General features: G+C 42.3%; 2 protein-coding genes across 3 annotated transcripts; one reads left to right on the forward strand and one right to left on the reverse strand.

Annotated features, from left to right (window-relative positions):
• Positions 1-794: 794 nt before the first annotated feature.
• smap2 (small ArfGAP2) lies at positions 795-17,218 on the reverse strand. 2 transcript variants are annotated; one of them, XM_056419400.1, is made up of 9 exons: positions 16,816-17,218; positions 7,920-8,053; positions 6,828-6,992; positions 6,561-6,620; positions 6,188-6,245; positions 5,884-6,041; positions 4,568-4,748; positions 3,864-4,411; positions 795-3,771 (listed from the first exon to the last, which is right to left on the reverse strand). In XM_056419400.1, the coding sequence occupies exons 1-9, from the start codon at positions 16,919-16,921 to the stop codon at positions 3,673-3,675; spliced, it is 1,509 nt and encodes a 502-aa protein (XP_056275375.1). In that variant the 5' UTR covers positions 16,922-17,218; the 3' UTR covers positions 795-3,672. The 2 variants fall into 2 exon arrangements, with proteins under 2 accessions (XP_056275375.1, XP_056275369.1); XM_056419394.1 differs by having other exon boundaries at positions 3,864-4,414.
• Positions 17,219-18,853: 1,635 nt separating this feature from the next.
• On the forward strand, positions 18,854-22,675 carry trappc3 (trafficking protein particle complex subunit 3). The gene is made up of 5 exons (XM_056412331.1): positions 18,854-19,003; positions 19,957-20,054; positions 20,864-20,963; positions 21,741-21,923; positions 22,040-22,675. Exons 1-5 carry the CDS (start codon positions 18,962-18,964, stop codon positions 22,157-22,159), a joined length of 543 nt encoding a protein of 180 aa, XP_056268306.1. The 5' UTR covers positions 18,854-18,961; the 3' UTR covers positions 22,160-22,675.
• Positions 22,676-23,962: the final 1,287 nt, after the last annotated feature.

Below are 23,962 nucleotides of genomic sequence, written 5' to 3' on the forward strand. Positions count from 1 at the left end.
TCAAGACACCCTTCATCTTCATCAAGCACAGAAAAGCACGATTTCCAACACTGAGATACATCTTGGGAAATAAATCTAATGATGGATTGAAGCATCTGGTGAAATAACAGCCCAGTTAAATTGGATTGCTGGCATTGGTAGATGATCGGTTGTCGTTTCTTAACCGGCCTTAACCTTTCCACCGAGGAGCGCTCACAGGGCACGTTTTAAAGGGCAAAGGCGTAGCAGACGGTCTGATGAAAGGATGCTTACAAAGAGGAAAAAGGGAGCTGTAATTTTATACCTGTGCTTTGTAAATGTTTTCTATGTGCAGTATTTGATAATGTAAAACTGGTATTTTTGTGGTTTGTACGCTGCAGAATTGATAACTTGAGGTGCACGTAGTTTTGTAAGAAAACAGAACCAAACTGAGGAAAAAAAGAACAATTTCGATTCAGAAGCCTGTATTTGCATGCCGTTTGACATCTGGACGCAAAGTCAATAAAGTGTATTTGAATCACAAACCTGTGTCTATTGTGTATTTGAAACTATAAAGTTCCAGGCAAAAAAATAAATAAAAATTCTGCCTCAATTCCTGCATCAGCCTCACTCAAGCTGCCAGCAGAATGCCAGCACTTGGGGCTGAAAAACTTTAAATCAATGTGTAGAATTTAATCAAAACAATATTTATTTTTTAGATTTTCACAGACAAGTATCATGTGTTACATATTCTCAAATGTAATTGACTAACTTGTGCAGACATAAAATCAAAAGTGGCAAAGCATGTGAAAAGAATGTAGAAATAATACACAGTACACATTCAGCAATTTTCTTCAAGGGACACACGATAAAGAGATATTCTGATAAAGAATAAAGTACACAATATCTTTTGATTGACAGGTACATAAAAAGATACATTCCTTTAATGACTCTTATTTCACAGAAAATATACCGGACAAAAAAAGGAACTGAATACGAGCAAACTAAAGGCTTTATACTGCTTCTTCCATGGCGAGCTGAAGGTTGTAAGACGACACGTTGTCTTCTCGGCAGACGACGTGACTGCTGCAGTCACGCTGTCGCCTCGACGGCCACCAAAGGAGCTCAAATCGAAAGAGAAAAACCTGGAAGGTTGCTGAAAGGGAAATGTTTACTGGCTGCTCATTGGCAGCAGTTAATAAGAATGTTATGCCCTGTCTGTTCATGTATTTCTCTTTCAGCCCTCACATTCAAAGTGGCAACACAATAGCCAACTGCTTAAAAATAAAAGACAGAATATTTACACAAACAGTGTCATGCATTTATAAAAATGTGTATATTTTTTTAGAAACGCCTTGCAGAGAAATCGGGACACAGAGAGGGGCGGCTTGTTTGGTAGAGGTGTAGAGGGGTTAACTAAAATGTTGAGAGGTGATCAGATTGTGGTTATACAATCGCTTTTCTCTTCACAATGTCGCACGGGCAAATTATAATCTCCCCCCGAGTGACCTTTAGTTGCGCTAGCCTGGTCACAGTTAGCTCCTAATTTGACGTTATGACATTATAACATAGTTGAACTATGGTTCTGCTGACCGCAGAAGTTCAAAAGACACTCGTGTAAATTGCTTGACGAAGTCGTAGAATATCAAAAAACTAAATGCACCCTCAGCTGCACGTATGCAAAATGAGTCCTGTACAAGTCCTGAAACATATTCAGGACCCACATTCATTGAGACATGTTGTCGGTCTTGACCAGAGACCGATTGACAAGAAACATTCAAAGAGAGACATTCAAACATCTCAAGAAACAAACAGTATATACAATCAGAGCCAGATAGACATTATCTACGTGCAATTCAGTGGAAGAATCTGAAACATGGCGCATCTGTACTTGAAGTTATCTTTTGCCTCTGTCCCCACCTCTCTAGTTCTCTTACTTACAGACATTCAGCATTATTTGAGGCCTCTATTGTAGAAGGTAGATTAACTTGAGGTGTGTGAACGTTACCTCAACTTTTACATACATGCAAGTGACTTTTTAAATGTCCCACTCTTGCTGAGAAAGTAGCACAGTGAATTGAAATGCCCAGACATTCATCATGTGAGAACACGGTAGACCAAACGCACTTTTAAAGGACTGCTGAGTTGAATGTTATACAAATCACTAGTTAAGCGGCTGCACAGATGTAAGAAAGCATTGGAATACTGTACAACCATAATAAAGCTAGCGTTGATCTTTGGTCTCCCAAATCCAATTTTGGATTTTAGACACTTCAAGATTATATATTGATTCTAAAAGAAGCTGTTTTTATTGGGTAGAAGACATCATAAATACGGGCTGTTTTGGTCGGTTGTGTAGCTGCTTTAAGATCTTATCAACACATGAAGGGATTTCTTACATTCGTTATATTGTTGGACAGAAGAATAACTATTTAGGAAGGGGATATATTGTTTTTTATCATATTTTACAAGTGTTTTCTACTTACACAGAGCTAGGCTTATTCATTAATGCCTTTACCTTGAAGATGCGACGAGAGAGACTAGCTTAGCATAAGCTAGTTTGATTCTCCTCGAACCAGAAGGCTAATATCCTAAATGACTCCTCAGTGAGCTTGAAAGCTGGCTAGAAAAACATCCGTAGTTGCTGCTTCACAAATATGGTTGCGGCTTGAATTAAGCTAATTATATTATATTGTTAAGAAACATTATCAATGCATGGTTAAACAAATTATTTGGTTTTGAGATAAGCTGAACGCTATTTCACTGTCTCGTCAAGAGTTGAAAGAGAAAATCGACAGCAGTCTCGTGTCTGCACGATGAAGCTAACGCCATTAGCCGCACAGCTTAGCGCAGAGACTGGAAACAGGTGGCAACAGCTAGCCGGGCTCTGTTACAAAATCAAATCAAAATCCAGCTTCCAGCATATTTAAACCCATTAATTATCATTTTACATATCATTTGTTCAAACTGCAAACATTCAAAGTCTTCAGGACAAAGCCAGGCTAGTTCTTCTTTTATATTTCCAGTCTTTATGCTCAGCTAAGCTAACCATCTGCTGGTGGTAGCCTCATATTTGGTGTACAGACTCATGAGTGGAATTGTATCAATCTTTTCATCGAAGTCCCATCAAAAAAGAAAATAAGCATAGGAATGTTTGACTATACAACACATTTAAAATCAATACACCTTATCCTTGCAAAAATGCATCTTGTTCCAATAAATGTTGAAATGCAGGCACACAAACCAATTGAGTTTAGCTCTGCTAACCTTCATTCTGATTCTGTTCAAGTAAGAAAAACTGTAAAATTCTCCAAAAAACAAACTGTTCTCTTGAGTTTGTTGACACCCACATACAGCAGATGTGTGCGCACACACTCCCACATATTAGATACAAAGAAAGACGCGCAACCAGTGAACCTCTGAACCCTGTTGTCTTGGTCATCATACCAAAGTGTTCGAAAGGCAAACATGGAAATATGCAAAACATGGCCGTGGATGTGTCGAGAAGAGGAAGCATGGTCCGAGAGGAGAGAGAAAGCGAGGTAGTCGTGGTTTTCCAAACCTTGTTCATTTTCACACCCGTCTCCTCCTCCTCTTCTCTCTCCCTTGCATTAGAAAATGTCTCATGGAGAGTCTGATCCACAGATTCCTTCAACTTAGTTTGCCCGTCTTTTGTCGGTCATAGGCGTTACATCACTTCCTGGATGGACGAAATCATTTCCAAACGTGTGCTGTCATGTGCGCCGAGTTTGGAGTTGTTGAGCCTCCCGTTTGTTGATTGCTGAATCCCATCACGCCGTTGTGTTGAGTCATCTGAACGACACAAAACACACTTCATGAACAGAACTTTTACAACCCAAATTCAACCACCTCCAAAACAATCACAGACGCACACACACACACACCTGGGTAATGTTCCACTGTAGCTGCTGGGCATGTTGCCCTCCCTGCTGAGGAGGTAAACCGGCAACCTGCTGCTGCCCCATCATCCCACTCTGTTGTCGTTGTCGTCCCATAACGCCATTCTGCTGTTGTACCATCACCCGACTGTGTTGTTGTTGTCCCATAATGCCATTCTGCTGCTGCCCCATCATCCCACTCTGTTGTCGTTGTCGTCCCATAACGCCATTCTGCTGCTGTACTATCATCCTACTGTGTTGTTGTTGTCCCATAATGCCATTCTGCTGGTGCACCATCATCCCACTATGTTGTTGTCGTCCCATAACGCCATTCTGCTGCTGCACCATCATCCCACTTCGCTGCTGACCCACCGTGCCCTGGGTCATGTAGGGTGGAGCCATGACGCCCTGCTGTCCCATCATGCCGTTCTGTTGAAGTCCCATCATGGCCATCTGTGACGGCATCATGGAACCTCCCATCCCACCTGCTTGGGCTAAAGAATGGTACGATCCGTAGGGGTGTGTCGGGTATCCCATTTGGTTCATGTACAAGCCTGCTGAAAATAATCACAGACAGAAAGGAGCCATTTAGGCAGTTGGTAATAAATGAATAATGTAAATTTGATATCTATGATGAAACCAACTGACACATCAAATTAAGACTGAAGGAATCATGGAGAAAACAACATTGGAGAGAAGGTTTGCCTCACCGTGAGTCGACATACTGCTGGCGTGCACTGAGGGGGTGGAGGCGTAAAGGGACAGAATCGAGTCCTTGGACAGTTTCTTGACAGTGCCCTCCTCTGCTTTGGGTGCCGAACGCATGAACAGACTGAGGTTGTCGGGCACGGATGCAGTCACTCTGCTCTGAGGCATGGAGCTGGAAACAGGCTGGAGCGGGAGGGCACCAGGGTGGCATGAATCGGGAGACGAGGAGAAGGCGGGAGAATGTTATCGTCAACAGTGAAAGGATGAAAGTGCGGGTGACAAACGCGACACACGCTATCTCAAATGGTATCTCAAATTTAAACAATAGTCAATCAATCGCTCTGTGAGGCAGAGGGGTGCTTTGAACTAAATGCTCCCAAGTGGCTGTTTAGCATGTACACTACCGTTCAAAAGTTTGGGGTCACTTAGAAATGTCTTTATTTTTCAAAGAAAAGCACTGTTATTTCAATAAAGATAACATTAAATTAATCAAAAATACACTCTATACATTGTTAATGTGGTAAATTAATATTCAAGGTGGAAGTGTCTGGTTTCTAATGAAATATCTCCATAGGTGTCTAGAGGCCCATTTCCATCAACTATCACTCCAGTGTTCTAATGGTACATTGTGTTTGCTAATCACCTTAGAAGACTAATATCTGATTAGAAAACCCTTGTGCAATTATGTTAGCACAGCTGAAAACAGTTATGCTGGTGATATAAGCGATACAACTGGCCTTCCTTTGAGCTTGAAGTTTGAAGAACAAAATTAATACTTCAAATATTAATCATTATTTCTAACCTTGTCAATGTCTTGACTATATTTTATATTCAATTTTCAATTCATTTGATAAACAAAAGTGAGTTTTCATGGAAGACACGAAATTGTCTGGATGACCCCACATTTTTGAACAGTAGTGTATGTTCTACATCTTAGTTAAAAAGTACAACTGTGGTGGGTGGGAATGAAAGTTCTGCAGGTGGCTTAACAAACAGAAATGTTAACCTGGTGATGACGATACATGAAACATCAGGGGATCACGAAAGTAAATACAACTCAAGGGCAACATTCATGTCTGTATTTATTGGTAATCCAGCCAAGATTTCAGTCTGTATGACAAACCTCCTTTCACCTCTATTTGGTACTATAAATATCCGTACTAAATTGTACGTCAATCCATCCAAAATGATTTCCGTCTGGACCAAAATGTTCGACCGACTGACATCCATTGGCCCCCTAGAGGTGTGCAAATAGCATGGCTACAGACATAATGGCTTTGTGGAGAGCACACTGTGTGTAGTATGTGCAGTCTGTTACCGTGGTTTTAATGGAGGAAGCAGAGGAGGATGCTGGCAAGGAGCTGAACAAATCCAGTGCAGAGTGCACCAGAGCTGGATTGGACACCGCCAGGCTCTCATTACTGTCTGGAACACATCCTCCACCATTAGACACTGCCGCACTTGGAGCAGGAGCATCTGATAGCGGGTAGATGGAAGCATGTATGATTATTCAAAATGATCCGCCGTTCAAGAACAACCCGTCTAGATCTCTCACTGTTTCTTTCTCTTCCCTCTATGCTGTTCATGCGTGTTAGTGAGTGCATGTGTGTGAGGTGCAATACCTAATCCAAGCAGGTCTGTAACGGCCTGGGGATCTGTCTTGGGGCTGAAGTCTTTTTTCTGTCACAACAGAGAAATCCGATGTAAATGTGTGTCAAATGAGCTTGAATCCAGAATCTTGACCTTCCCAGTCCAGTCAGAATAGTTACGGTACTCCCAGTTTTCACCCTGCTCGCTGAAAACCAATAAGTCAACCTCTGTCTGACACCCTCTCCTCTTTCTTTAGCTCCTACTCTTCCTCTCCTAGCACTCACCCGCTCAATCTATTGCGACACTCGCTCACTCTGCACCAGAGCATCCGCTGAATGCTAGAAATCGAACAACCTTTAAGGAAGATCAGTTCTCTCTTATCGCTGTGATTCAGCCAGTACTCACCAATTTCATTTTCTCAAACACAACTGGTTCCTTGGGTATATTGTCACAGCTCTTTTCTTTCTGTACAGAGCAAAACAAGCAGTTTTGTTGAACAAGCAGACACTTCAGGCAGAATGGCCCTGCTCAAGAGTATCATGACAGTAGGAGATATGAATAAAAGAGGCGAGACAATAAAGTACGTGATGCAGTTTTTGTTTCTGCCGAGACGCAAACAAGCACACAGCTTTCTCCCTGTGTGTGTGTGTGTGAGCGAGTGTGTGGACTCACCCTAAGCATCTGGATGTCAATGACCTTGTCCATGTATTTCTTCTTGTCATACTTGTCCCTGATGAAGATCTCTGCTGATTGGTCCGTCTCGGGGCACTGAAAGCACTCCGGTAAGAAAGCCTCATAGAGACGTTTGGCTTTGGCGTTCCCCATCTCCTGGACACACTGTGACACCGAAACACAACACACACATCGTTTCCTTTTCAAGCAGTCTAATGATGAAATGTATGATATCCAGGGTACTTGTGTTCTGCCAATGAAATGAGTGTTTATTATTTTTATGGATGGAGAGAAAAGAGAAAAATAAAGATGCTGACTTTTGGAAAATGATCACACTGGGAAGCACAATGCTGACTGTCAGAGCCAGAAAAACGAGCTGCATGCTGATGATAAATGGTTTCTTTCTCTTCTGGATGAGGCAAGTAAATGTTGACGCATTCTAAATTGGTTGTTTTTCCCCTGCTGATATATTAACACAGGGTTTGATAATATTACTGTTGGTTGTATAAAGAAAAGTCTATTTTTAATACAACATTCAATATAATTTAATTGCATGAATACAAACTGATAAAATAACAAGTGGATGGTGCAACGGAAGAAAACAAGATTATGGGGAACAAGGGAGTAACAATTTTAGACTTTACAGGAAAGGAGAAATAAATCTGACTCATTACGACATTAAAGCTGGCCTGGGTTATCCAATATAACAACTATATCTTCATCGCAGCTTTTCTGTACCACAAGACTGAAAGCTGTTGTTTTGATTGTACTTCATCCAACACCACAAGGGAAACATTTACACTGTACTCAATCCAATAAGCTTATATCAATATATGTATATTACTGTGCTTTGTACATTATTTACAAGATGTGTGCCTCTTTTCTACAAGCCTAGAAAAAATGTGCTGTACCCCAGCTCTGGTGAGTGAATATGTTGTTATTGTGGCACGTATTCTATATATTTCACATGTTTAAAAGAAATATCTGCTTACTCGCCTAAATCTCACCAATAGACACATTACATTTCTGGTTGTTATACATTTTGACATTCCATATCTGCCAACTTTTTTAATCTGTGGTGTGACCTCTGACCTGGACCTGCTCCTGTGTCCACTGGTCCAGATTGACAGATTTGACCTTGGAGATGTGGACCCCCAGGTTTCGATGGATACCAGCACAGCGGATACAGACGAATATGCCCAAATTCCAGGACGCCCATCTTGGACCTGGCAGAGAGGCAAAGGTAGTGTTTACAATCTAGAGCAGAGGGTCTTCAAAGGTGGGTGATTAAGGAATTGAGCAAAAAGAGACAGGAAGTATAATAGACTGTTCGAGTCCGCAGGCGAGCGGATCGCGAGAAGAAGGATGAGAACAACTCTGATTAATTTAAGTCCAATTAAAGAGAGACAAGCCTGAAATTAAATTAGGAGTTTGGATTCCGCTGGGACGTCGACTAATCCAGTGTAAGTCATGCAGTGTCCTGACACAGAGCGGGATCCAATAGAAGAGTTAGCCTACATAACTGAGACTGAGAGGAGAGAGGGGGAGTGGAAAGTAACACAAACCCTGGAAACCTGCAGGGATGATTACTCATCTCTCTCTCTGTGTGTGTGTGTGTGTGGTTATCTAAGTGGGCCATTTTGTCCATCTTGCTACCATATCTGTCTTAATGGTTACATCCCAGTGCCCCGTAGAGCTGTGTAGGTTTAAGCCCCGTACCGTGTTGTGTGCCTCGCTGTCTAGGAACGTGTCGGGAACAGACAACTCCGAGAGAAGGGGGGGAAATAAAAACAACACCGTTGTGCAATGTTTCTGCTGAAAATTATGCAACCGTCCTCTTCAGAGAATACTGGCAGCTTCAAAGAGAATACTGGCGCTTCCCACCCCGTCTCTCCTAACATCTCGCTCCCTTCTTGCCCCTCCTCCTCCTCTCTTTCCTCCTCCTCCTGCCACCCTCTGCCTCGTCTCATCTCGCCGATGAGTCCTTGCTTTACAAGTGGATGCACCGTGGCCTCTGCACCACTAGATGGAGGAGCGACTCCGCTTTGGATTCCTCATTGGCCTCTCCTGTCTGGCAAAGCCACTGTGCAGTGGAGAAGAAAGGCCATTCTATGCAAATGAAAGAGGAAGTTGAGTTTCAGAAGAGGACACACACGAGACCTTCGCCTTTACAGCAGCTGGGTGTCAATTATTAGCCTCCCGTCTCGCTGGCATCTTGAACTGTGAATGCTGAAAAGGTTATTCTTCTTGCATCGTTAAAAGAAAATCATCACACCGACTCTATATATTTTTTCATCTATGTCTGGGTTGCAAAGTTTGCATGCTGCATATTCAAACTAGAACGGGCACTCGGTAGAGTGCATACCTTCGCATATCACAAGATTGGGCATTGAATTATGAACATTTTGGCATTATTTGCATGCCAATTGGATAGAAATTGACCGTGCTATGGTAAAAAGAAGATTTTGACCTTTTCATGACCTTGACCTTTGACCCGATCGATCCCAAAATCTAATCAAATGGTCCCCGGATAATAACCAATCATCCCACCGAATTTCATGCGATTCGGTTTAATACTTTTTGTGTTATGCGAATAACACGCATACAAATAAATAAATAAATTAATAAATACACGGCGATCAAAACATAACGTTCCGCATTTTCAATGCGAAGGTAATTAGGAACGAGTAAGACATCAATGGATGGAAAAATGCAAAGAAACAACAGCAGAAGTAGCGCCAGGCTGACAGGACGTCCATCACCCTGACCGTCTGGCTGCAGCGTTAGCCGCCATGCTGGCTAATAATAATAGAATTACTCCGCAAAGCCGGCTTAGCTGCTGTAAACGTTGGCAGTGACGGACACTGAGACAGAGACATTGTCAATTGTGTAGAACTCCCTCAAGGCTGGATTTAGTTTGCCCCTCTCCTCCTCATTCTAATGCTCCTCTGTGTCCTGGCCGCCATTTCTTATCTCTCTCTTCCACCACCGCCGCCTCCCTCCTCCTCTCCTCTGTCCGTCCATATCTCCCGCTCACAGTTCTAATCCTCCCTCTCTGTGTCATTCTCCACCCTCACTTTCTGGGCTTTTGCCACCATCGTTGCTGTTTTTTTGGTTACTGCATATACTGTATTGACTTGTTAATCTCCTTTCAGCCAGGCTGGTGGTGGTGGTGGTGGTGGTGGTGGTGGGACTCTCGGGGTGCCCATGTGGGTCTGTTGGTCCACTGCTTTGATGGATACATCTATTGGGCACAGAGGATAAATCCTTTTGACTCTTATGATCCTCGGCCTTTTCCTCTGGCGCCAGCATGAGTTTAAGATTTTGGGTTTTTAGTGAAATAGCTCCACAACCATTTGAAGGACTTCCATATAATCTGTAAAACTATTCTTAGCTCACAGTCAATGTGTCCTTGTGACTTTCGAGTTCCCCCGACTTGTATCCTCTACCTCCACCACGAGGCTGACCTTTGTAGTTTTGACTCAAATGTCTCATACACGGCAATGAAAGTAAACACCGCTGCTTTCATTCTTTCCCGAAAACGTGTGCGTTCATGTGTCCAGTGGTGGGAGCACAAGTGTACTGTATGTCTAATCTGCTTACAAGATGGCTAATATTAATGTGTCCAAGAGTGTGCCGACCGCATTAACCAAGGAAGAGGGAACAGAATTGAAGGTGAGTTATTTAAAGTGAATCACATCCGCACACCGCACCACAGCAGCCTCTTTGGTTCTAATCAATGCCGGGCTTGAGTAAGAAACTATAAACAACAACAATGCACACCTCCAGGTACTTTCAACAGATTTAATCGAGAGAGTAGGAGGAATATAATTCTAAAAAAAGGAAAGACAGACTCTGTAACAGGGTCGGCATTGCAGTGTACATTTCTCCAAAGTTGAGTGACAGCGATGAGTAAACTTCTTCCTTTCTTCCCAACAACTTCCTTTGAGGCTCAAAGTAAGGTTCGACGAATAAATCGATCACATTTTTACAGGGCGATCAGAGATGGATGAATGTGGTTGCGGATGTCAAAAGCAGGGGAGGAGAAGGCAGAGCCGGGGCGAGATACACCAACAGAGACAAGCAAGAGGGTTTTTTAATCATCAAATGGTGGACTTTAGCAGTCTGGTGGCCTGCTGTGATTTACAGTGCAGGGGGTATTACACGCAGAGCGAGTGCCAACAGAGGTCTATAATGAACCTCGCTGCCCCCACACACCCCATTAAGTGGATTACAACACTTGTCAGGACCTTCGCTGGCTACTTTCATTTTTTAATCTCTCACTTTCAGTCTTTCTCGCCCCAGTACTCCTCTAACTTTGATCCTTTCCTGAAACACAATTTCACATTTAAAGGGCCACAAAGTGTAATTTTTGTATGCATGCCACAGTATACTTTTCTCAGTCTGATTTTGAATGCAATTCATTCACCGGCATGGTTGCCGTTGATTATTATTTATTTACCTACAGTTTCCCAAAAGTCTTGGCTGTATACATTAGGTTGTAATCCACCACAGCAGTTAATTCCACATACATTAACAAGACAGTTTAATCAATATTACATGGTCAAATTTAGTTAAACTGGAAATTGGAAAAGTGAACTAATACACGTTATCATGCTAATGTAACTATGTAACATGTTTAATGTTAACGAGGAAGAATTGAACATTCAGTTTATAGATTACCATCGTGTCCCCTTCAGAAATAAAGGAAAATCCGTGCCTGGAAAGTAATCCTAAACTGCAAAGAATTTCTCCTGTTTGTGAAAGGTTGTATATCATCTTAAATATGGAAATAGAATAATACAATGTGTTTGTTTGTTTGTTTGATAGGGACTCCAAAATCATAGCTATCCAGGTCCAGAATGGATATAAGTAGACATTATTGTGTCATCCTTGGCGTTTTTGTAGTTGTATGTGATGCCTCATATCCAATAAACTAAACCAAATCCCCAAATAATACATAACACTCCCACTGACTTGCACACAGAGACACACACACACACACGAGCAGGTGCATATGGCTCATTAGACTATATCCCACAAGGATAAACGTTGCTTTCTGCAGCACCCAGTTGATCCCACAGAGGCTCAGTCATCAGTGGATACTAAGCCCTCCCACGGCTCCACACAAACGCACACTCATGTACACACACTCGTCTCATTCTCCAGCCCCGCAGCATCTAAACCAATCCAGAAACCCGGAGGCCTCCCACTGACCCAGTCCCAGTCTGAGCGAAGCAGATGGACCCACATTGATAATGTACTAATGCACACCCACCATCTGTGTTGCAATGCGAGTGTCACGACTGCAGTCCTGCAGGTGAGTCATTGAGCTGTAGTTGGGTTGTATATCAAAAGATGAGTAAGACACTCCATCACTGCAGGCTTCAGGTTCTTCTCAAAACACATTTTTGGATGCTTCATTTCATCCTATAACTGATATTATTGTATACTCTCTGCACTGTATGTGCATGTTAGAGACCTGTCATTATATGGATTCTATAAACATAAGAGATGAATCAATACTATCCCAACCTGCAACATGTACATTGTTTAATTTATAACTCAGTTTGAGAATATACAGTACACCACTAAAGACCAACATCAAATGACATGATGGGGACCTTAAGGGGGCCCTGCTTTATTACCTCATCTTTCAGACTGTCGGTCAACATCTAGCTTTAAGACCATCAGCGGATGAGGGAGATCCAAAAGACTAATATAGCCGTTCCAGAGAAGGATGAGAGCCCGCTTGCTCCTCCCCCAAGACAAGTCCTTGAGATCATGGCGAGTGTCACTTTAAACTACCCTATTTGTACACTTGTCATAGTTTTTAAGAGAGTGCATTTAGATGCACACAAATATATACAAGATATTTGGAACATAGAGAAACATGGCCATCATATCTCTCTAGCCTGCTCCACAAAGCACATGTAGGCCGGTTCGGCAAACTCCCAGGAGCCCTCCAGTAGTCGTGCGAGGGTATAGAAAAAAACGGGAATATGTTATAGCTAATCAAAATACCACACAACAAATCTGGGACCATGTTATATTCCAGAAGAAATGTACAGGTCTATCGGGCCATGGAGGCATCCTGAAGACTCCCACCACCGTGCCACCCTCTCCTTCGTACTGGTAGACTCTGACCGTGATGCCAGCCAGGGCACACAAACAGCCAATCACCTCCTTGTTTCAAAGGAAATCCCTTCTGGCGTCTGATTGGATGAGATTTTAGGGTGTGAGGGCTTAGGGGACTAGGTGGTGGTGGTGGGGGCAATATATCACCAGGTGATGTCTCCACGGCAACCGGTACCCGGTGTGTAAGTAAACACAAGTACAATAGAGACAATAAAAGATGGAGGCTTTTACACACACACACACACACACACACACACACACACACACACACACACACCTACACACACCCGTACGCAGCCCCTTGAGACTGAAGCCAGAGGTTGACGTGTTGACAACAGTGTGTACCTGCCTCACCATCCCTCGGTCATCTCTTCATTATTTCCTGGCAGTATTGACGATTGACAGTAACAGTCTCACACAGTGAGGCAGTCGAAGAGGAGAGAACGCAGTAAGTCAGGTGGTACAGAGGACAGACAGGAAGTTGGACAGCACAGGCACTAAACTGCAGTCAAAAAGAAGATAGATCAGTGAATTGCTGCAGTGTCTGTACAGTAAGCATACTGTAGGTAGGGATGACCTAACAGCATCGTTAATGTGCCTTTCTGTTTTCATGCGCTGCTGTAAGCACGCACTTGGCTCCACACGTCTCACCACTTCCTCTTCAATCACCGGGAGGGGGGGGGGGGGGGGGGGAGTGTGTGTGTGTGATAAACGCACAGTAATCGATGTCAAGGGAAACAAGATTAGACCAAACCTCATCACTAGCCATATGGTCAAAAGCCTGACTTGAGTCCAGGAAGGAGAGGAGACATCCAGGCGACCGAGCCGTGCACACGCGTGTGGTTCTCTTGTGAGAGCGCGAGCTCGTCATCCTGTGCAGCCGCGAGTAACACTGAGACGGGAGACACCGGGAAAGGTGCTAATCAGGAAGAAGGGGAAATGCCTCTCGCCTAGATCCGCTTTCTGACACAGTTTCATGAAATAAAAAAGGTGGGAAATGAGAGTGATGTGGAACCTTTCGATGCTATTGCGTTGTTAAAAGCAAACAGAGCATTTTCATTTTGCATACCATGACGGATATTACTCTTTAACCCTCCTGTGACCTTTGGGGTCAATTTGACCCCATTCAATGTTTAACATCTCTAAAAAAATGATTGACATCATTTTTTTAAATTCATATTTCATGACTTTTCCTAATTTATTGGGGACAACTGGGAAAACATCAAATTCACATGATATGTTTTACATGTCCTGGACACATCATCGGTGTTCTTCGGGGTCAATTTGACCCCAGGCTGTTTTTCACTGTGTAAAACATATAAGAAATATCAACTTTATTATTTATTTAAAGGTCTATTTAGGTCGTCAACAAACAAACATAAAGTACCTCACACTTAAACTTGGGAAACAATATTAATTCTAATCATTTTCTGGAGGTTTTAATTGCTGTGGTCATAAAGGGTAAAAGAGGTGAGTTCATGTGAAGGTAACAGGAGGGTTAAATAGTAAAAGCCCACTAAATTATGAAAAGAAATCTCTCTCTTCTTACAATTTCAGCATTCTTGCTGCTGGGATGTGTGTGGTGTTGCTATTCTCTCCCTTAACCCCTAATCTCATCTGCAGACTAATTAGACCAGTCTGTTGCACTGTGAGGTCAAGCCAATCCAAAAACAGATCAACAATCTGCATGTTTGATGCGAGAAAAAGAGAAAAAAGGCCGATGGCAAGATGTGCCAGGTAGCAAATCAAAGACAAGAACAGTTGAATCCAACATGATCTAAATCTGTCTCTTCAAGGTCCACCACTTCACAAACGCAAACAACCTGGCCTCATTTTATTTATTTTAGATCTGCGTTTAGCCAGTCCAGCCTTTAGATAAGCTCCAGGGGTCTGATCACAGAGTGTTTTATAAAAGTGACATGAATCGTCACAAGTGCGTTTGCTTTGAGTCCAACAACGTCTGCAGTCCGATTTATATCTTATTCAACAAAAGAAACATCAAAAGGTCAAATGATCTGGAAGCATTCACAATGTCGCGGTGAAGTTTCTGAATAGAATCCAACTAAGAGCTCGACATCCCATGTCGTCTCAACAAAGCGCCGCACACGTCAAGCCGTTGTGTGTGAATGTCCTGTGTGTGTGTGTCCAAGACGAGATGTGATGAAAACACTTCACCTCCAATGGGGAAGTTTGGTTTGGTGTTTTAACAGTGACATAAAGCAAGAAATAAATCTGTCTCTCAGATTACGGTTTGAGTTAGCAGAATACATTTCAGCTATAATTTGTGATTTTAGTTGAGATTACTTGTAAATAAAAGAAAAAAAACAGTCTCTCGGCAACTGTTTTTCCCCCCAGCAGCCATCTGACCCGCTTAGTGATTCTTGTGGAACATTTGTTGCACTCCACATGTTTTTACCTGCATTTGTCAGCTTCCTGAAAGAGATAGGGAGTTGCAGCCCCAGTCTTGTGAATGAGCAGAGCGACAGAGGCAGCCAGAGATGAAGAAATGTAAAGAGAGACGCCAGAACAAACAACCAGATTGTGATGTTGGCCCAAATGAACAACAAGCATATAAACTGAGAGGGAGCTTCGAGACTCAGTCTAACTAAACACTCGTTGTTAACACGCACTACACATGTTTCCCCCCCTGTCATGAAAGAGGCAGCCTGGCACAAACATCCAGAGAGAAGCTTCAAATACGTATTGATTGTGAGTGTGCTTTGTACAAATCAGACTTATCTGCTGTTGTCTGTCTACTTGTTTGTTAAGAGAAGCAAACACAGATCTGAACCTGAATGCATCGCTACAGAATAAAGCTTAATAATCCCTGTTGAATATGGGGAGCTGCTTACTCATATCATTCAGAAGAAGAAGAAATACTTTTATCATCATATTACATATAGTTATAAACATATATGAAATGTATTCTCTGCATTTAACCCATCCTTATTAAGGAGCAGTGGGCTGCTGTCATACAGCTTTCAGCCCGCAGTGATACATCCAGGGCTTTCACTTGAGAATATATGACTAAGGTGGGAGCAGTGGAAGCCAAGCGGAAGTGATATGCTGCTTCCCTGTTGAACCACTTCTCGGACATGCTGTGGGGAGGCCTGTTTTATCAATCTCGACTCAATGGATCTCTTTGTTTTTGTTGATTCAGTCTCCAACTGAAATTGTGACCAAATCTGCAGTGTTTACCCAGCAGCATGACAAAACAGGTTCAGCAAATAGCTCATGGCACAGTTCAAGGCCACATATAATCGAGTGTGTGTCTGTGATTTGTATATACTGTATATAAAATAACCTATAAGAACATCTTTAATTCTCAGACTATAGGTAGATACTGATGGTAGTCTTAGAGTGCCTCCCAATAATCCCAATTATAATGTGTGAATGCTGTGATGCATCTTGCTGTGGCCCATCTGCCTTCAGGCTGCAGGAGCAGTGTGGTCAGGGTGACTCAAAGTCAGCACTGATACTCTATCTCCATGTCTGCTATATCGGGTTTCAGGGAGCCATTCTCACTTATCTAATTTGCTCATTTATCATGAAATAAAGTTGCCCAGAAATATCAACAACAACAACAACAACAACAAACAACTCTTCAATGAAAGGTATTTCTAATATAATACGTATCTATTGCTATAATAGATGCACCTTATACCCTGTTACTTCGCTGGCACGATGGAGCAACACGCTCCAGCCATCTGGGGACCTTGTCTCACACAGGAGTACTCACTTGGCCGAGGAACAATGAACGCACCGCCGCATGATCGAGGTAGTAAATAAGCGAGCTGGCCGATTCATCCCCTGGACGTATGCGGGACGCTGGGCATTGCTAACGACTTACCTTTAGATTGGCAATCAGCGCAGAATTTATTGTCCTCCAGCGCCAGTAAAGAGTTGAGGACAGCCTGGTATCTGTCCACGTCTTTCACGGATTTGCCCGTCATCATTGCACTATAGTCCACCTCTGTAGGCGACGGACAGCCGCTGCGGTTCGAAGACGGCTTTGGTCGATGTGCGCCTTATTTGACAAAATAAAAGCCGATGCGCCGCGGTCCCTCCTCTTCGCTGTGGCAGGGTGAGTTTGTTTTGGCCAGGATGGGATGAATGGTCCTCTCAGCCAACCAGCACGCGGAGTATGCAAAATAATACTGATACCTCTCAAGACGGAACGCGGAAGAAAACTCCCTGAACACAGAGCGTAGACATGAAGGCTAATGTAAGGTCGAGTGAAAGACGCATCTGTAACGTATCTCTGACCTGTACCGACATCTCTCTCTCTCTCTCTCTCTCTCTCTCTCTCTCTCGCACACACACATATAATTTTTTTAATGAAAATAAAGCCAAAGTGTGAATATTTATTTATTTGTTCTGTTTCTGTAATGCCATAAAATATATATATATTTTTAAAGATCAATAAATAAAATGACAGGTCGTTTGGTTTCTCTTACTGTCAACATATTACGTATACTGCCCCCCTGAGGTCAATCATAAGACGTTCTTAACCCTCCTGTTACCTTAGGGTCAATTTGACCCCATTCAATGTTTAACCCTCCTGTTACCTTTATATTTACTGACATATTTTACCCTTGGGGTCAATTTGACCCCAGCAATTAAAACCTCCAGAAAATTATTAGAATTAATATTGTTTTCCAAGTTTAAGTGTGAGGTACTTTATGTTTGTTTGTTGACTACCTAAATAGCCCTTTAAATATATAAAAAAGTTGATATTTCTTATATGTTTGACACAGTGAAAAACAGCCTGGGGTCAAATTGACCCGAAAGAACACCGACATTAAACATTGAATGGGGTCAAATTGACCCTAAGGTAACAGGAGGGTTAAGGAGCAGGTCTCCCTGTGGGCCCCTCTGCCCCTCCAGGCCGCCAGGGGGCGATAACACAACCTGCCAAGAGGAAAACATCCGAGGAAACGTTGGTGAGAGAGCTGACAGAAGAGCGACGAGCTAGTAAAGTTACCTCAGAAAATACTGGACAAAAGACGACTTTGTTTTCAAAATAAAGCCTGTGATTGTTTCTCCTTTAACGAGGGAACTCTATAGAATACGATAATCCTTTATAAATCCCGCAGTGTAAAAATGTCCATGATTACATCAGCAAAGGGGTGAAGTGCATACCAAAGACAAGTACAACCGTCATTAAGTGATATAAATAATACATAGTAAAGAAGTAATAAAAAAATAGTACATCATTAACAGGAGCTGAATAGTATTTATACACAGGCAGAACAAATATAGCTATTGTTCACTATGTATTGATATTGCACAGATTGGAGTAATTAAAGGGATTAAAGTGTTTTTAAAGTCTTTTTGTGGTTTATTGGGAATGAGTGTTAAAGGTTTTTTTAAGTGGTTTGTGGTCTATTGGGAGGTCAGCTGGTTGTGCAGCCTGACAGCAGCAGCAGGAAAAAAAGATTTTATATATGCAAGGTTAGTTTGCATTGAGAACAAATAAAATAAAATTCACAATTGTCTCCTATTATATATGTCATATATGTCCAATCAACGAAAATTCAGCACTTTTTTAGCACTTAATTGCTTGCTGCTGCTGTCAGGCTGTACAACCAGCTGAGCTCCCAGTAGACCACAAACCACTTAACACTTAAAACACTCAAAACACTCAATCACTTCATTCAATCCAACCTGTGCAATATTTTCACTGTGAAAATAGCCATATCTATTCTACCTGTGTGTACATATTATTGTATATAATATATATTATTCTGCTTCCACAGACTGTAAAATGTACTGTAATATATGTTCTTTTTATGTAACCTTACAAATTGATTGTTATATTACTCCGATTTAAACTTTTACAGTATAACCGGAAGTCCGCGGTTCAATCTCGCGTGCTTGACATTATAGTGGAGGTGCGTGACTGCGCTGGTGATTACGGAAATACCGAGCTACTAAGCCAGAATTAAATAAATAAAGGATTAATATCGAGTCGTAAACCCGTAACACTATCCACAATGTCCAGGCAATCCAACCGAACATCAGACAGCAAGAAGATGGTAGGCGACTCCCGCGGGATTAAAAGCAAACAAACCCGGATAGCCTCGCCTGCAGATTGGCCGACGAGCTAACAGCTGGCTACTAAACGAGCGTTAGTTACCTCTGCGAGTTAAATTCATATTATTCAGTCGTTTGCCTCTGTTTGACAGCTGTGACTAGATACGTGAAAGGAATATATACACTTGAACCGCTTGACTAGTTGATTCAATTCACAGTTAAATCACTCTGGCTTTGACAGAATGTGTAGTCAATTTGTTGTAGCACTCATGCTAAGTAGTTAGCTAACGCATCTGGACCGCGGTCGCCTCCTTTTTAGATGAAGTCCATCGTGTTTGATGACAACATATATAAGTTATTTACAGTACGCAGCGTCAAAGGTCTGTCATCGCGTTACTCTGTGTTTGTTCTGTTAAAAGTGGTGGCACATATAGTTGTAACGTTAAAGCTGCAGTGAATACAACAATAACTGCGATATGTCAAGTAAATGCATTTTGAAGTGTACATTTGCTTTTGTATTACTGTTCAACTTAAAGTCTGCACTACGAGCTGTCCATATTATGGTCTGTTGAACTTCATTGTGCAGAAACCTGTGTCTAAATGACATTTAAGCCAGTATTCAGAGTGTTTTTCTAGCTTTGAGAGAGGCACGGTATGTGTCTACACTACTTTAAAGACTGAGCTACAAGTGGCTACTTGTTCCAACATATATATTTTATATAATTTTACCTTGATTCCTCCTGACCTGTTCAGCATATCTGTGAAAGTGGCAAAATAAAATCGGAGTTTTGTCTTTGGACTCTTTCTGCCTGATAGGATCGTTCTCTCACTTCGCTCTTTGTTATGGTAATTTACGGACTAGCCAGGTAGCTTTCTACATGTGTGATTCGTATAATTTTGAGCACAAATCATGTTCAGCACCGATAACGTGAAGATAATTTGTTCTCTTTGTTAGAACTCTGAGCTGTTCACGCTGACCTACGGAGCCCTGGTCACCCAGCTCTGTAAAGACTACGAGAATGACGAGGAGGTCAATAAACAACTGGATAAGATGTAAGTGGTCGACTCGACTGTCATTCTTCTCACCCAGCTGTAGCTCCACACAATAGTGTCACATGAGCTGTCAAATGATATCAGTAGATACAAACCTGTTATGAAAGGCTTCACATGCACGCATATAACAACAACAACAAACCTGGTGGATACTTATACACGGCACTGTGTGGCTGCTTCGAGTGCATGTCAGTAATCCATTCATGTACGTTTTGATAGTTTGTTTATTGGATTAAGTCTAAAGTGGTCTATTCATAATTTACTGCACGCAGGCATACACTCGAGCATAGCGTTGACATAAGCAGCTTTTATTTCTCAAACTTCTGTGTCTCTTGTAACTTCACTGATTATGTGTTTTTTACGAAGGTGAGAGAGACGATCTCTGGAAGGCAATTTTGGATACTGTTCGCCCACAAAATAAGATAAAGAAAAATTATTGGGTTCAGAACTCAGAAATTCTAAACATCCTGTCCGGCTGACAGGACTTTGGACTGGATTTTCTTTGCTTGCCTGGTAGTAAAGGAACCTTAAGCTCTCCCTAAGGTCAGTCATGATGAGGCTAGTCTTACCCGGCCTGAGAAGGCTGCGTTAGTCTGAGGCAGACCATGTGAGAATCAGGATGCATCAGTTGGCTCAAGATTGACTTGGCATTCATAATAATCATAATCATTATTATTGGCCAAGTGTATGACACAAAAATGACTCCGTATGGATTTGTTCAGTTCTCAATAGCACTTTTCCTCGATTATGAAGAAAAAAAACATAATCTCTCTTGCCCCTCTCTCTGTCTGTCTTTCTCTCTTTCTCAGGGGTTATAACATCGGCGTGCGACTCATCGAGGATTTCCTTTCACGTTCCAGCATCGGCAGGTGTCAGGATTTCCGAGAAACAGCCGATGTCATTGCTAAGGTAAATGTACTTCACCAGGCCAATCAGAACGTGACCGAGAAAAAGAAAGATTGGAGAGTGTGACGTTGATGGAGCCACAGTTAATGAGGGAAAGGAGAATGTTGGGAGGGTTTAGGGAAAATTCTGAAATGTAATCTCATCCCTCAGAAAGTGTGATACCCGCTCTCTGCTCCACTGTCCAGGTTCTCTTAGTTACGGTCTGAAACAACATCAGTACTCGGCACCTGGCCGATCATGTTGCTGTTGTGATATGTTGTACTTCAAGCTTCCTCTCTGTATTCATCCCAACCTTCTAACGCATCCTTGTATTGTTTTACATTAGTCAGACTCCCCTGAAGACAGGAAGACGCAGGCAGACGTTGAAAGGGGAGTTATCTCACAGATGTAACCGAATACTAGCTCGGGGAACCGCCTCTTGGTCATGAAGAGAAGGGTCATGTCGTTGAGGACAGGGTGCATTGATAACCTAATCTGAGGATATCATGTGACTTCTTCACCATGAAACCAACTCAGTCATTCGTCAGTGAAATGTATATAGAAGTTTGTTTTCTTCAGAAGGCACAACTTAATCACACCACTTAAGTTCTGGTGCTATTAACTAATATTATTGCTTCAGTCTGTCTTAAAAATACTTCTTACTTATTATGGCAAGTGTCAGACCATTTAGGAATTTCAGCAAAATGAATGTGGAATCAAACATAACCGTTTTCAATCAAGTAATCCTGCATTGTTTACTTGTTTCATTCACTCCACCCCCCGTGTGGTGGTGCTTGTTAGGTTGCATTCAAGATGTACCTGGGAATCACCCCGAGTGTGACCAACTGGAGCCCAGCGGGAGATGAATTCTCCCTCATCCTTGAGAGCAACCCACTGGTGGACTTTGTGGAGCTGCCGGACAAACACAGCACGCTGGTCTACTCCAACCTGCTGTGTGGGGTCCTCAGAGGATCCCTGGAGATGGTACGGTCCACTCACTATACATTTACACGACTCGGAGGAGTCCATATATTCACTGTACAAATGTGAGCTCCAATTCATGTTGATAACAATGCGAGTGATTTATGTATCTGATTTAGGTCCAGATGGCCGTGGATGTGCGATTCGCTCAGGACACTCTGAGAGGGGACAATGTGACCGAGATACGCATGAAGTTCATCAAGAGGATTGAAGAAAATCTCCCAGCAGGAGACGATTGATGGAAACGAAAAGATCCTTCCTTCATCTTCTTGTCTGAATCAGGGCAGACTGAGTCACACGAGGAACACTGCCGGAGGATGAATTAACTCTGAATGGAAACATCAAAATGAGAGGTATATCTCAATAAACAACTCCTTGGCACTTTGCTCCCAGTTTGAAGGAAACGTTGAGGTGTGTGTACGCTGACATGAAATGTTCCTGCTGAGAAGAAGAGAATGCCTCTGGCCTTTTATCTCACTCCATCCCTCATTGAAAGTCACTTTTTCTTCATTTCCTGTTTAAACGATCGGTCCTGTTTCTCAAAAATAATTATGTCTTTTCATTTGGCCATGTATCGAATGTTTTATTTCTTTTTGGTGCAAGGCTCGGAAGCCTTCCATCGTAATGTTTTTTTGTATGTCTTGTTTGTTTTCCTTTTTTTATTTTTATGAAATCACACTCTATTTCTGCCAATTATATGGCATGTTAATTTATGTAGGTAGATATGTCAAATAAAAGCGACATATTTAATATAATACTTTTTTTATGTGTCTGGGATAGTCACGGGAGCTTGAATTCATTGCACGGATCTCACACACACACACACACTGTCGCTCTGCAAAGGTAAACAATAACAGTTTTCTTATGTTTGTTCAGGGGTCATGGAAGTAATCTGTGTTTTGGTTCCAGTTGTCAAACCTGTGAATGGCTTTACATCATTCGGAAGTAACGAACAGAACTGCTCGTTCAGACCGACTGCACACCTCGTCAATAACTAGAAACACAAGCGGTCATTCACACGCACACATGCGTAATGTTTACATGCACAAATAATTCCAAGTCTGGTTTTAGAAGCAAATATCTGGTCATTAGCACATTAGCAGTCAAATCCTATCAAAAGATTTAAAAAATATTAAACTATGTTCGGAGCAGCGGCAACAAACACCTTTCGCCATGAAAATGTAAGTTGGCACCACCTAGAGCAACAGGAAGTTGTGTTTTCTACTTTTCTACCGCTCTCACAGATTAAGATCCCTGTGAAATACGTCGGTATAGTCGGTATATAGACTTAAGACTTTGATAATTCACTGAGAAAATTGTAAGAATGTTGAAGGGCGGCGAGTCGGAGCATGGTGATAAACCAATGTAACATGCTCGAAACGTAACTAAACTTAGCGCACGCATTTAAAGTCAAATATGTAGTTACCTGATATGATTTTAATGCTTCAAAATGGCAGTATGGCTCGATGGAGCCCACCTACAAATATGAATTTTAAGCCATATGTAACGTAGGCTATGTAAACCCAAAAGAAAGTCATGTGACCATACTAACCGTACCGGAAGTCAGCCATTTAGATTTGTGTGAACTAATAGTCAAATGGTCAATGCGCCACCTACTACTTCTGCCCCAAACTTGTCATGCTTGATAAAAGTCACGGCCTGAGGATATCGACACGCTTATTTTCACTCAGAGTCCAAACGCCACCGACTGGCCAAAGCAGGTCAGCGTTACGTGACGGACGGTAACACGTGGGACCGACAGGCCTGCGTCCTCGGCGGAGGGAGTCGGGGTCCAGCCAGGACCCCGACGTACACGGAGGGACGAGGACCCGCACGTCGCTGCTTGCAGCTAGAATTCTTTTTTTTTAAATTGTTTTTGTGCTAAAAGATGAATAAAATCAGTACCTAACTCCACGTGTACTGCTTGGAGGATGACATTATCAGATATGGATTTCCTTTCGGAGAAATCTGTCAGCTATTAGCCGCTGGAAACCTTCGGGCTCTACACATCCCATTTTACAGCTGAACCCTTTTCTGCTCTT

Source organism: Pseudoliparis swirei, chromosome 1 (genome assembly GCF_029220125.1).
Source record: "Pseudoliparis swirei isolate HS2019 ecotype Mariana Trench chromosome 1, NWPU_hadal_v1, whole genome shotgun sequence".
NCBI lineage: Eukaryota > Metazoa > Chordata > Actinopteri > Perciformes > Liparidae > Pseudoliparis > Pseudoliparis swirei.

Bases quoted from the DNA above. Each gene is read 5' to 3' on its own strand.
- trappc3 (XM_056412331.1), top strand. From the start codon at position 18,962: ATGTCCAGGCAATCCAACCGAACATCAGACAGCAAGAAGATG. The intron at 20,964-21,740 runs GTAAATGTACTT...GGTGCTTGTTAG, and splicing joins CAGCCGATGTCATTGCTAAG to GTTGCATTCAAGATGTACCT. The intron at 21,924-22,039 runs GTACGGTCCACT...TATCTGATTTAG, and splicing joins TCAGAGGATCCCTGGAGATG to GTCCAGATGGCCGTGGATGT.
- smap2 (XM_056419394.1), bottom strand. From the start codon at position 16,921: ATGATGACGGGCAAATCCGTGAAAGACGTGGACAGATACCAGGCTGTC. The intron at 6,993-7,919 runs GTCAGAGGTCAC...TCGGTGTCACAG, and splicing joins GGACACAGGAGCAGGTCCAG to TGTGTCCAGGAGATGGGGAA. The intron at 6,042-6,187 runs GTATTGCACCTC...ACCCGCTATCAG, and splicing joins TACAGACCTGCTTGGATTAG to ATGCTCCTGCTCCAAGTGCG.